This window comes from Hyla sarda, chromosome 4, assembly GCF_029499605.1.
Source record: "Hyla sarda isolate aHylSar1 chromosome 4, aHylSar1.hap1, whole genome shotgun sequence".
Lineage (NCBI taxonomy): Eukaryota > Metazoa > Chordata > Amphibia > Anura > Hylidae > Hyla > Hyla sarda.
Genome location: NC_079192.1, coordinates 243,408,808 through 243,421,363, shown reverse-complemented (window position 1 = coordinate 243,421,363; position 12,556 = coordinate 243,408,808). Strand labels below are relative to the sequence as shown.

The window sequence follows — 12,556 nt, the reverse complement described above, 5'->3', positions numbered from 1 at the left end:
CTACTGACACCCTCTGTGATCATCCTGTCTATAGCAGAGATGGAGTGACTGTATACTTCGCTCACTTCCCTGCTCTGCACTATACTCCGGTCCGGCCACTCATTCATTCATCTTTTTCTCAGAGCTGTGATTGGCTGCAACCATCCGGCCAATCACAGCTCTGGGTGGGAAATATAAATTTCTGTTGACATCAGGGGCCGGAGTATAGTGCAGAGATGCGAGCGCTGTATAGACCCGCTTGTTTCTCTGCTATATTATGGACGATCGCATCGGGTGTCAGGACTGACAACCGGGCGATATGTCTATAGTACAGGTACTATCACTCCCAGCATGGAACAGTCTGTTCCATGCTGGGAGTAGTAGTACTACATCAAAACTTTTAAAAATGTATATAAAAAAAAAAGTGAAACACACACTTTATAAAAAAATAATAAAAATTGGGTTATAAAATATATACATTGCGTTAAATAAAAAAATTTCCATCACTGCTGCATCCTTTTTTTTTTTTTGGTACCCAAGAAATTTTGGGTACCAAAAAAACCCGCCAAGGTGCAATTTCCACACAAATGAAAAAAATGCAAGAAAAAACGCATGATGACGTCACTTGCACTGGCGATTCTTCTGGCGTTTTTTTTATCCCTAAAAACGCAGTGCAAAAAACCAAGTGGAGACTTAGCCGAACGCATCATAGCGGGTTGGGCCCGGCCTCTAACAACGGCTGGGACCCGTGGCTAATAGCGCGCAGCATTGATCGCGCCGCTGTGCGCTATTAACCCTTTAGACGCGGTGTTCAAAGTTGAACGCCGCGTCGAAAGTGAAAGTATGCCGGTTAGCTCAGTGGGCTGTTCGGGATAACCGCGGCAAAATCGCGGCATCCCGAACAGCTTACAGGACAGCAGGAGGGTCCCTATCTGCCTCCTCGCTGTCCGATCGCCGAATGACTGCTTAGTGCCTGAGATCCAGGCATGAGCAGTCAAGCGGCAGAATCATCGATCACTGGTTTCTTATGAGAAACCAGTGATCAATGTAAAAGATCAGTGTGTGCAGTGTTATAGGTCCCTATAACACTGCAAAAAAAAGTGAAAAAAAAAAGTGAATAAAGATCATTTAACCAATTCCCTATTAAAAGTTTGAATCACCCCCCTTTTCCCATAAAAAAAACTGTGTAAATAAAAATAAAAATAAACATATATGGTATTGCCGCGTGCGGAAATGTCTTAATTATAAAAATATATCGTTAATTAAACTGCACGGTCAATGGCGTTCAGGCAAAAAAATTCAAAAGATCAATAAGTCCTATCAATGCAAAAATGGTACCGCTAAAAACTTCAGATCACGGCGCAAAAAATTTGCCCTCATACCGCCCCATATGCACAAAAATAAAAAAGTTATAGGGGTCAGAAGATGACAATTTTAAACTTATTAATTTTCTTGCATGTAGTTATGATTTTTTCCAGAAGTACGACAAAATCAAACCTATATAAGTAGGGTATCATTTTAATCGTATGGACCTACAGAATAAAGATAAGGTGTCATGTTTACCGAAAAATGGACTACGTAGAAACGGAAGCCCCCAAAAGTTACAAAACAGCTTTTTTTTCTTTTCAATTTTGTCTCACAATTATTATTTTTTTCCGTTTCACCGTAGATTTTTGGGCAAAATGACTGACGTCATTACAAAGTAAGATTGGTGGCGCAAACACTAAGCCATCATATGGATTTTTAGGTGCAAAATTGAAAGAGTTATGATTTTTTAAAGGCAAGGAGGAAAAAACGCAAAATGCAAAAACGGAAAAACCCTCAGTCCTTAAGGGGTTAAGGGTTAAAAAATACAACAAAAAGAATCATTAGTTTGACTGGCTACTAGCTCTTGTGCTGTTTTTATAATCCAGTACACATACATATTAATTGCCATTATTTGTGATACAATAGTTAGTGCATTATACACAATGGGAGGCATTTATCATTGTAGGTGTAAGTAAAGCATTTTTCTACACCTTTTTTTGTGTGCTGGTAATGTGTAGGAGCACCAAATTTACTAAATGGTCACAGAGCATCTCATAAATTTTATGCAGATACACATTTTCGGAAATTTTACTCTTCACATACACCATAAAGCTAAACTAAGTCTGGGCTGGAGTACTTTAGAGACTTTTCAGTGGCTTTGCGCCTTTTTTTGCGCCTTTTCACAAAAAGGTGCAGTTCATAAAACCGTTCCATATCATGTACATTGCCAAAATTAGTGGATTACAAGTCAGAATCTGCAGAAATGTGTAAACCAAAAGGCTCTCAAATTAACCCTGCTTGCGCCTTTTCTAGACACAAAAACTGTCTAAGGCTGGGTCCACACTACGTTTTGTCCCATACGGGAGCGCATACGGCAGGAGGGAGCTAAAACCTCGCGCTCCCGTATGTGACCGTATGCGCTCCCGTATGCCATTCACTTCAATGAGCCGACCGGAGTGAAACGTTCGGTCCGGTCGGCTCATTTTTGCGCCGTATGCGCTTTTACAACCGGACCTAAAACCGTGGTCAACCACGGTTTTAGGTCCGGTTGTAAAAGCGCATACGGCGCAAAAATGAGCCGACCGGACCGAACGTTTCACTCCGGCCGGCTCATTGAAGTGAATGGCATACGGGAGCGCATACGGTCACATACGGGAGCGCGAGGTTTTAGCTCCCTCATGCCGTATGCGCTCCCGTATGGGACAAAACGTAGTGTGGACCCAGCCAAAGGCTAAGTTTCCACTTATGGATCCACTTCTGACTTTGGCTCAAAAACTGCAGTGGCAGTTTTACAAAAACTGCCAGAGAAAAAACCAAGTGGAAACTTAGCCTTAAGACAATGATAAATGTCGGCCAATATCAATACATCTTCAAATCATCTTTACTACTTTTTCCATGTTTATGATGACTATGCACTCAGAGTATGGCTGGGATTCAAAATATGGTTGGGATTCCACTTGGCATTTTTTTGGAATACTGCCACTGTAGTTTTTGAGCCAAAGCCAGAAGCCGATTCAGATAGTATGGGAAAGATAAAGAAATGATTCATACTTTTCCTTCGTGCTGGATCTACTTTTGGCTTTGGCTCAAAAAATGCAAATGGAAACCCAGCCAAAGAAATGCTTCACTGCATAACTAGACTGCTTTGCTTCTGGAAACAAAAACCAAAAACATGGGTATCATAAAGTTGTAAATATCAGGAGGGAGGTATGTACAAATTACCACTATAATCCCACAGCATAAATGATAGACCACATAAAGAGGGGACTGCTGAACTCAGCTATAAGTTACCAAACCTACAAAACAGTGATGCTGCAGCAGACCAAGATATAACCGCAAAATAAAACAAAAAATACACATAAAAACATAATAAAAACAGAGATGATAGCAGCTGAAAAAAATGGACATCTCTGAAAGCGATACACACAGTCATATAAGATAAATGTTAATTGGCCCTCAATGGGTATACATAATAGGGGTTTACAAAGTGCCATATAAAGTACTTCAAAGTAATACAAAATAAGGTGCAAGTGCCAGTACAAGAATGCAACAATAATGAATGATAGGAAGTTTTATATGGAAAAAAGCAGAGAAAACAGGTGCAGCAATGTGCAGTTACCCTTGGCAACCAGGTCTCAATATATATACATCAAAGGTTCTGCTCACCTTTTGGTGTTGCACTCTGGGCACAACACCATGTAGCGCTTATTCGCCAAGGCAGTCGGCTGTTAACCGTTGCAGGAACCCGGGAGTGCTGCCGGCACCACTACGTCCTCGAGTTCCCCTGGACGGTCTGGGAAACCAAGAGGAATGTTTGATGTCGAGAGATGAACAGACGTGCGCACCAACCACTGCGGAGAAGGTGTCAACCCCAGAATAGTATAATGGTTGTATAGAGGTCCTTGTGGGTGAGTCTCCAGCTCTTAGGTTGTTTTACAGCTTTTTGCCACAGACTTGAACAATAATGAATGACACAGGGATACTCACATATGCAAATCAAACAACAGCCAGGAGACATCCACCCCTTACGTTATATGGCACTTTGTGAACATCTATTCAGGGCCACTTAACAGTTATCCTATATCTCTGTGTGTATAACTTTCAGAGACATCCATTTTTTCAGATGCTATCATCTCTGTTTTTATCATGTTTTTCTGTGTAATTTTTTTGTTGTATGTTGTTATTATATCATCTTGGTCTACCGCAGCATCAGTGTTTTTTTGGTTTGGTGCTTTGCTTCTGGAGTCTATAGAGGCCAGGTGACAATCCTTGGGGAACTGTAATGCCAGTCAAGTCACTTTTCTCTCAAAAAAGGCCCATAATTCTGCCTTCACTGATGAACATGTTAATACACTGCTCAAAAAAATAAAGGGAACACTAAGATAACACATCCTAGATCTGAATGTATGAACTAATCGTATGATATACTTTCGTCTTTACATAGTTGAATGTGCTGACAACAAAATCACACAGAAATTATAAATAGAAATCAAATTTATCAACCCATGGAGGTCTGGATATGGAATCACACTCAAAATCAAAGTGGAAAACCACACTACAGGCTGATCCAACTTTGATGTAATGTCCTTAAAACAAGTCAAAATGAGGCTCAGTAGTGTGTGTAGCCTCCACGTGCCCGTATGACCTCCCTACAACGCCTGGGCATGCTCCGCCTACTCCTGGACAGTCTGTGGTGCAACGTGGCATTGGAGGATGGATCGAGACATGAACTACTGACACACTCCAGCCACATGAGGTCTAGCATTGTCTTGCATTAGGAGGAACCCAGGGCCAACCTCACCAACATATCACAAGGGGTCTGAGGATCTCATCTCAGTACCTAATGGCAGTCAGGCTACCTCTGGCAAGCACATGGAGGACTGTGCGGCCCCAAAGAAATGCCCCCCCCCTTACACCATTACTGACCCACCGCCAAACTGGTCATGCTGGAGGATGTTGCAGGTAGCAGAGGATCCACAGCGTCTCCAGACTCTGTCACATCTGTCACATGTGCTCAGTGTGAACCTGCTTTCATCTGTGAAGAGCACAGGGCACCAGTGACGAATTTGCCAATCTTGGTGTTCTCTGGCAAATGCCAAACTTCCTGCACGGTGTTGGGCTGTAAGCACAACCCCCACCTGTGGACGTTGGGCCCTCATACTACCCTCATGGAGTCTGTTTCTGACCATTTGAGTGGACACATGCACATTTGTAGCCTGCTGGAGGTCATTTTTCAGGGCTCTGGCAGTGCTCCTACTGCTCCTCCTTGCACAAAGGCGGAGGTAGCGGTCCTCCTACGGCCTCCTCCACATCTCCTGATGTACTGGCCTGTCTCCTGGTAGCGCCTCCATGCTCTGAACACTACACTGACAAACACAGCAAACCTTCCTACCACAGCTCGCATTGATGTGCCATCCTGGATGAGCTGCACTACCTGAGCCACTTGTGTGGGTTGTAGACTCAGTCTCATGCTACCACTAGAGTGAAAGCAACGCCAGCATTCAAAAGTGACCAAAGCATCAGCCAGGAGGCATAGGAACTGAGAAATGGTCTGTGGTCACCCCCTGAAGAACCACTCCTATATTGAGGGTGTCTTGCTAATTGCCTATAATTTCCACCTGTTGTCTGTTCCATTTGCACAACAGCATGTTAAATTGATTGTCAATCAGTGTTGCTTCCTGGCCGTGTGATTTTCCGTTTTTGCATTTTCATTTTTTCCTCATCACCTTCTAAAAATCATAACGTTTTCAATTTTGCGCATAAAATTCCATATGATGGCTTATTTTTTACACCACCAATTCTACTTTGCAGTGACATTAGTCATTTTACCCAAAAATCCACCGCGAAACAGAAAAAAATTTATTGTGCGACAAAATTGAAGAAAAAATTTCATTTTGTAAATTTTGGGGGCTTCCGTTTCTACGCAGTGCATTTTTCGGTAAAAATAACACCTTATCTTTATTCTGTAAGTCCATACGGTTAAAATGATACCCTACTTTTATAGGTTTGATTTTGTCGTACTTCGGAAAAAAATCATGACTACATGCACCAAAATTTCTATGTAAAAAATTCTCATCTTCTAACCCCTATAACTTTTTTACAGGCCAGTATGCAGGCTATTTTTTTGCTCCATGTTCTGAAGTTTTTATCGGTACCATTTTTGTATTGATCTGACTTTTTGATCTCTTTTTTATTCATTTTTTCATGATATAAAAAGTGACCAAAAATACGCTATTTTGGACTTTGGAATTTTTTTTACGTGTACGCCATTGACCGTGCTGTTTAAATTAATTATATATTTTTATAGTTTGGACATTTCCGTACGCGGTGATACCACATGTTTATTTTTATTTACACCGTTTGTTTTTTTTATGGGAAAATGGGGGTGATTCAAACTTTTATTAGGGAAGGGGTTAAATGACCTTTGTTTTCAACTTTTTTTTTTGCAGTGCTATAGCTCCCATAGTGACCTATAGCACTGCACACACTGATCTCTTATGCTGATCCCTGCAAAGCCATAGCTTTGCTCGGATCATTGAGATAGGGGCTCGATTGCTCAAGCCTGTAGCTCAGGCTTGGAGCAATCAAACCCCGATCGGACGCTGCGGAGACAGGTAAGGGGGCCTCTGCTTGCGTCCCAGCTGATCGGAACATCGCGATTTTATCACGATGTCCCGATCAGCCCGACTGAGCTGCCGGGAAGCGTTTACTTTCACTTTCAGACGCGGCGGTCAACTTTGACCGCCGCATCTGAAGGGTTAATGGTGCACAACGATCGGTGCCGCGCACTGTTAGCCCAGGGTCCCGGCTATGAATAGCAGCCGGGACCGACCCGGTGTGATGCGGGGTTACGGCGTGACCCCATTTAAACACCTGGACCAAGCTCAGGGCGTACAGGTACGCCCTGAGTCCTTAAGAGGTTAAGCGTTCCCTTTTTTGAGAAGTATATTATGTCATCTATAGGCAATATACTAAAAGCGTATATTTATACATGATGAAAAAAAGTTTTTGCAGGCAAATTTTAAACTTTTTTTTAACCTTGTGGACAAATTATTACACAGGAGCAATGTAGTATCTAAGTAAATAGAGGATGAGTAGAAACTGGGGTCAGAAAGTTGTCCTTCCATGTATGTTGTTACATAGCAGTAGTCCATCATTCTGTTTTTTCTCTTTACAGTTGTTGCTTATTGTAATTGGGGCGATCACGGTGGTTTCCATTTTGGAGCCTTACATCTTGTTGGCTACTGTCCCTGTGATTATTGCTTTTGTTCTACTAAGATCGTATTTTCTGCACACTTCCCAGCAACTAAAACAATTAGAATCTGAAGGTAAGGCAACAGAAACAAGTTATCTTAAATATAAATATAGCTTTCTTTATGATACAATATTTTCTAAACCTCTTCCAACATTGATTTATTCTTCCTATTATACATATTGATTTAGGTTGATTACATGGAATGCAGGGAGGAGGGTTTTAATGCTGATGTCAACAGATGAGGATTGACAGAACAATTGTTCATTGAGACCAACACCCAAAATTCTTCTTTGTTCACAGACTTCACGTCCTAGGTGTGAAAAGTGCCAGCTAAAGTTGTGTAGGTAGCTAGGAGGCCAATATAAAAAAAATGCACCTTTTCAGCGTGATCATTTACAAAACTCCTTACCATTAGGGTAAACCTTTTGGTAAAAGATGGGGTTCATCAGTAGTCTATTCACACAAGGATTTTCTAGCTGGATTTTCATGGGGGGAACCTTTTTACAGTATCGGTAAAGTGTATGAGGTTGCTCTGCTAACCTTGGCTCATCCTCTCTGAACTCCCAGTGCAGGAAGCGTCATACAAAGATACTGCCTGCACCAGAAGTGACAGGGCAGGACACCGTTGGCTCTTTTCTGTCACAGGCTTGGCATACTTTCAGCTATGTTTGCATCTTAAAAACACATACAGTCATGGCTGTAAATGTTGGCACCCCTGAAATTTTTCAAGAAAATTAAGTATTTCTCACAGAAAAGGATTGCAGTAACACATGTTTTGCAATACACATGTTTATTCCCTTTGTGTGTATTGGAACTAAACCAAAAAAGGGAGGAAAAAAAGCAAATTGGACATAATGTCCCACTCCAAAAATGGGCTGGACAACATTTTTGGCACTCTTTCAAAATTGTGAAAAAATAAGTTTCAAGCATGGGATGCTCCTTTAAACTCACCTGGGGCAGATAAAAAGGAGAGAAGTTCACTTAGTCTTTGCATTGTGTGACTGTGTATGTCATACTAAGCATGAACAACAGAAAGAGGAGAAGAGAACTGTATGAGGACTGGAGAACCAAAATTGTGGAAAAATATCAACAATCTCAAGGTTACAAGTCCATCTCCATAGATCTACATATGCCTTTGTCCACAGTGCGCAATATTATCAAGAAGTTTGCAATCCATGTCACTGTAGCTAATCTACTTTGGTGTGGACAGAAGAGAAAAATTGATGAAAGGTGTCAATGCATGATAGTCCGGATGATGGATAAGCAGCCCCAAACAAGTTCCAAAGATATTCAAGCTGCCCAGCAGGCTCAGGGAGCATCAGTGTCAGCGCAGACTATCCGTAGGCATTTCAATTAAATGAAATGCTATGGCAGGAGACCCAGGAGGACCCCACTGCTGACACATGCAAGACTACATTTTGCCAGAATGAACTTGAGTAAGCCAAAATCCTTCTGGGAAAACGTCTTGTGGACAGATGAGACCAAGATAGCTTTTTGGTAAAGCACATCATTCTAAAGTTTACTGAAAACGGAGTGAGCCTACAAAGAAAAGAACACAGTATCTACAGTAAAATATGGTGGAGGTTCAATGATGTTTTGGGGTTGTTTTTCTGCCTCTGGCATTGGTTGTCTTGAATGTGTGCAAGCCCTCATGAAATCTGAGGATTACCAACAGATTTTGGGTCGCACTGTACAGCCCAGTGTCAGAAAGCTGGGTTTGCATCTGAGATCTTGGGTCTTCCAGCAGGACAATGACCCCAAACATAGGTAAAAAAGCACCCAGGAATGGATGCAACAAAGCGCTGGAGAGTTCTGAACTTGCTAGCAATGAGACCTGATCAAAAAACCATTGAACACCTGTGGAGAGATCTTAAAATTACTGTTGGGAAAAGGTGCCCTTCCAATAAGAGAGACCTGGAGCAGTTTGCAAAGGAAGAGTGGTCCAACATTCCGGCTGAGAGGTGTAAGAAGCTTATTGATGGTTATAGGAAGCGACTGATTTCAGTTATTTTTTCCAAAGCGTGTGCAACCAAATATTAAGTTAAGGGTGCTAATAATTTTGTCCAGCCCATTTTTGTCCAGCCCGAGTTTGGAGTGACATTATGCCCAGTATGCTTTTTTCCTTCCTTTTTTGGTTTAGTTCCAATACACACAAAGGGAATAAACATGTGTATAGCAAAACGTGTGTTACTGCAATTCTTTTCTGTGAGAAATACTTCATTTTCTTGAAAAATTTCAGGGGTGCCAACATTTACGGCCATGACTGTACTCAGTTGAAAGCCGCCCGTGTTCACAGATCTGAGACATGTTCCGACTCCCTAGATAGGCCCCTATTTCCGTGCAGGCTTGTTTCCCTCTTGGTCTGCTTCAATAATTTAATATTCTGATCTGTGAATTGAGAATTTTTTGGGTAGCTGAGTACCAAAGGCAAGTAGGGTTCCTACATGTGGGCAGATAATTGCCCTTTATCAGCACCTACCAACAATATAGCATATTGATTTGTGCTTGTTAAAAGAAACCTTTAGATTATATTCACACAGTATACTAGCCAGAGTGTCTATGGTCATCTTAATTGGTAGTAGATTCCTTTTCTGTGAATATGAAGCAATGCATGTAAGTAAATAAATTCCTTCTCTTTTTACAGCCCGCAGTCCAATTTTCACTCACTTGATAACCAGTTTAAAGGGTTTGTGGACTCTAAGAGCTTTTGGACGGCAGCCATATTTTGAAACCCTTTTTCATAAGGCACTGAATTTACATACAGCAAACTGGTTTCTCTACCTGTCCACGCTTCGATGGTTCCAAATGACTATTGAAATGATCTTTGTCATCTTTTTCTGTGCTGTTGCATTTATCTCTATTGCAACATCAGGTACAGTAACTTGAGTATTTTTTTTACAGTTATTAAACTATATTACCCAATCTTACAGCATTTTCATTCAAAATATCATTGTATAATATACTGTTGGCACTTTTCTGTAAAGATGTAGGCCCAAATTTATCAAACTGTGTGAGAGAAAAATGGAGTGATTTTCCCAAAGCAAGCTCTGGTAAAGTGAAAGCTGAGCTGTGATTGGTTGCTGTGGGACAATCACTCCACTTTTTCTCTCACACAGTTCGATAAATCTGGGACGTAGAATTTTATTTTCAGTAAAGTAAGCGTCATTACAGCTGCCATTGCAGCTCCCAGTTGTTCAGTGATTGGTGGACTACTCTGTGTTAAACCCTGCGAGGGGCTGTTTTCTTGATCCTGCTCCCACAAAGTGTGTGTCACACTCCCACCTACGGGATCCCAATTCTGATGCAGGGCTCTATTCTATGTATAACTTGCCTGATTTATGTTACGCCGAGCGCTCCGGGTCCCCGCTCCTCCCCGGAGCGCTCACGGCGTCTCTCTCCCTGCAGCGCCCCGGTCAGTCCCGCTGACCGGGAGTGCTGCACTGTCATGGCCGTTGGGGATGCGATTCGCACAGCGGGACGCGCCCGCTCGCGAATCGCATCCCAGGTCACTTACCTGTCCCGGTCCCCGGCTGTCATGCTCTGGCGCACGCGGCTCCGCTCTCTAGGGCGCGCGCGCGCCAGCTCTCTAGATTTAAAGGGCCAGTGCACCAATGGTGGTGCGTGGCCCAATCTTCCCAATTAGCTTGATTAGTTCCACCTGTGCACTCCCGACTTATACCTCACTTCCCCTGCACTCCCTTGCCGGATCTTGTTGCCCTTGTGCCTAGTGAAAGCGTTCCCTTGTGTGTTCCTAGCCCGTGTTCCAGACCTCCTGCCGTTGCCCCTGACTACGATCCTTGCTGCCTGCCCTGACCTTCTGCTACGTCCGACCTTGCTCTTGCCTTATCCCTTGTACCATGCCTATCTCAGCAGTCAGAGAGGTTGAGCCGTTGCCGGTGGATACGACCTGGTTGCTACCGCCGCTGCAAGACCATCCCGCTTTGCGGCGGGCTCTGGTGAAAACCAGTAGCTACTTAGAACCGGTCCACCGACACGGTCCTCGCCAAACCCTCTCTGACACAGAGGATCCACCTCCAGCCTGCCGATCCGTGACAGTAGATCCGGCCATGGATTCCGCTGAGGTGCCGCTGTCAAGTCTTGCCGACATTTCCACGGTGATCGCCCAGCAAGCCCTAAAGATCACCCAACGAAATCACCAGCTGGCATACTTGACCACCGTGACACTGCAACTTCAGTCACAGATACAGCAGCTGCTGCCGCAGATACAGCAACTTCAGTCACAGACACAGCAGCTGCAACAACCATCTCCTCCGCCGGCTCCTGCAACTCCTCCGCAGCAACCGGCCGCTCCTAACCCCTGCTTGTCCCTGCCGGACAAATTTGATGAGGACACTAGACTCTGCCGTGGTCTCCTGCCTGGGAAGGCCCTGCCATGTGCCACACCGCCCGGAGCACCTCTCTTACAGTATCCCTTGCAATCCACCCCTGTGCCTCCCGCCGAGGAGGCTATGCAAGTGGATCGGTCCCGCCTGACCCCTGAAGAGAGGACTCGCCGCAGGAAGAAAGAAGATTTACTTCTATACTGCTCTTCAGCATGGAACTTTTTGTTTTGCCCAAATGCTCCTCTGAAGTCCTCCTCGGTCTGCCATGGCTCCAACCCCCATCTTCTGCCCTTGTCTGGACCACCGGGGAGATCGGGAGCTGGGGTGCTTCTTGCCACAGGAAGTGCCTCACGTCTGCTCCCAGTCCCGTCAGTCAAGCCTCTGTGTCTCCCCCTTTACCTGGCCTCCCCAAGGCCTGTCTGGACTATGCTGTGTCTCCTCCTCATGGCTCCCGTCCTGTTGACACTCTGCCCCGTGCCGGGCTTGACCCTCTTCCCTCCCTCCCCACCCCCACGCCTTCTTGTGTGCCCGCTGTTGATGTGGTTTTCCGGGGCTTCGCCACCATCTGGGAGAAGACTCTGAGATTCCTCATGCCGGCCTCATCCCGGGTGAAGAAGCTTGCCGGAAAAAAGAGAAGAGCTCCTTCTGTTTTTGTGTGGCTCTCCACCAAGTATATCGGCTTCCGTGTCCCCAGCTTTAATCTCGGACCACGTTATCTTGGACCCTTTGTACTTGAGTGCTCAGAGGAGAGATCTTGGGAACCTGGGGACAACATCCTGGACAAAAGTCTTATCCTCAGGTTCTCAGGCTCCAAGAAGAGGGGGAGACCCAAGGGGGGGGGGTACTGTTACGCCGAGCGCTCCGGGTCCCCGCTCCTCCCCGGAGCGCTCACGGCGTCTCTCTCCCTGCAGCGCCCCGGTCAGTCCCGCTGACCGGGAGCGCTGCACTGTCA

General features: G+C 44.4%; 1 protein-coding gene across 2 annotated transcripts in view; it reads left to right on the top strand.

The window, feature by feature from the left end:
• CFTR (CF transmembrane conductance regulator) overlaps nt 1-12,556 on the top strand; it is a 285,066-nt gene that overhangs the window by 183,703 nt on the left and 88,807 nt on the right. For both annotated transcript variants that reach the window (XM_056573841.1, XM_056573842.1), the window contains 2 exons: nt 7,184-7,334; nt 9,906-10,133. In XM_056573841.1, the coding sequence (XP_056429816.1) occupies nt 7,184-7,334; nt 9,906-10,133 (379 nt within the window). The remainder of the gene's footprint in view (nt 1-7,183; nt 7,335-9,905; nt 10,134-12,556) is intronic.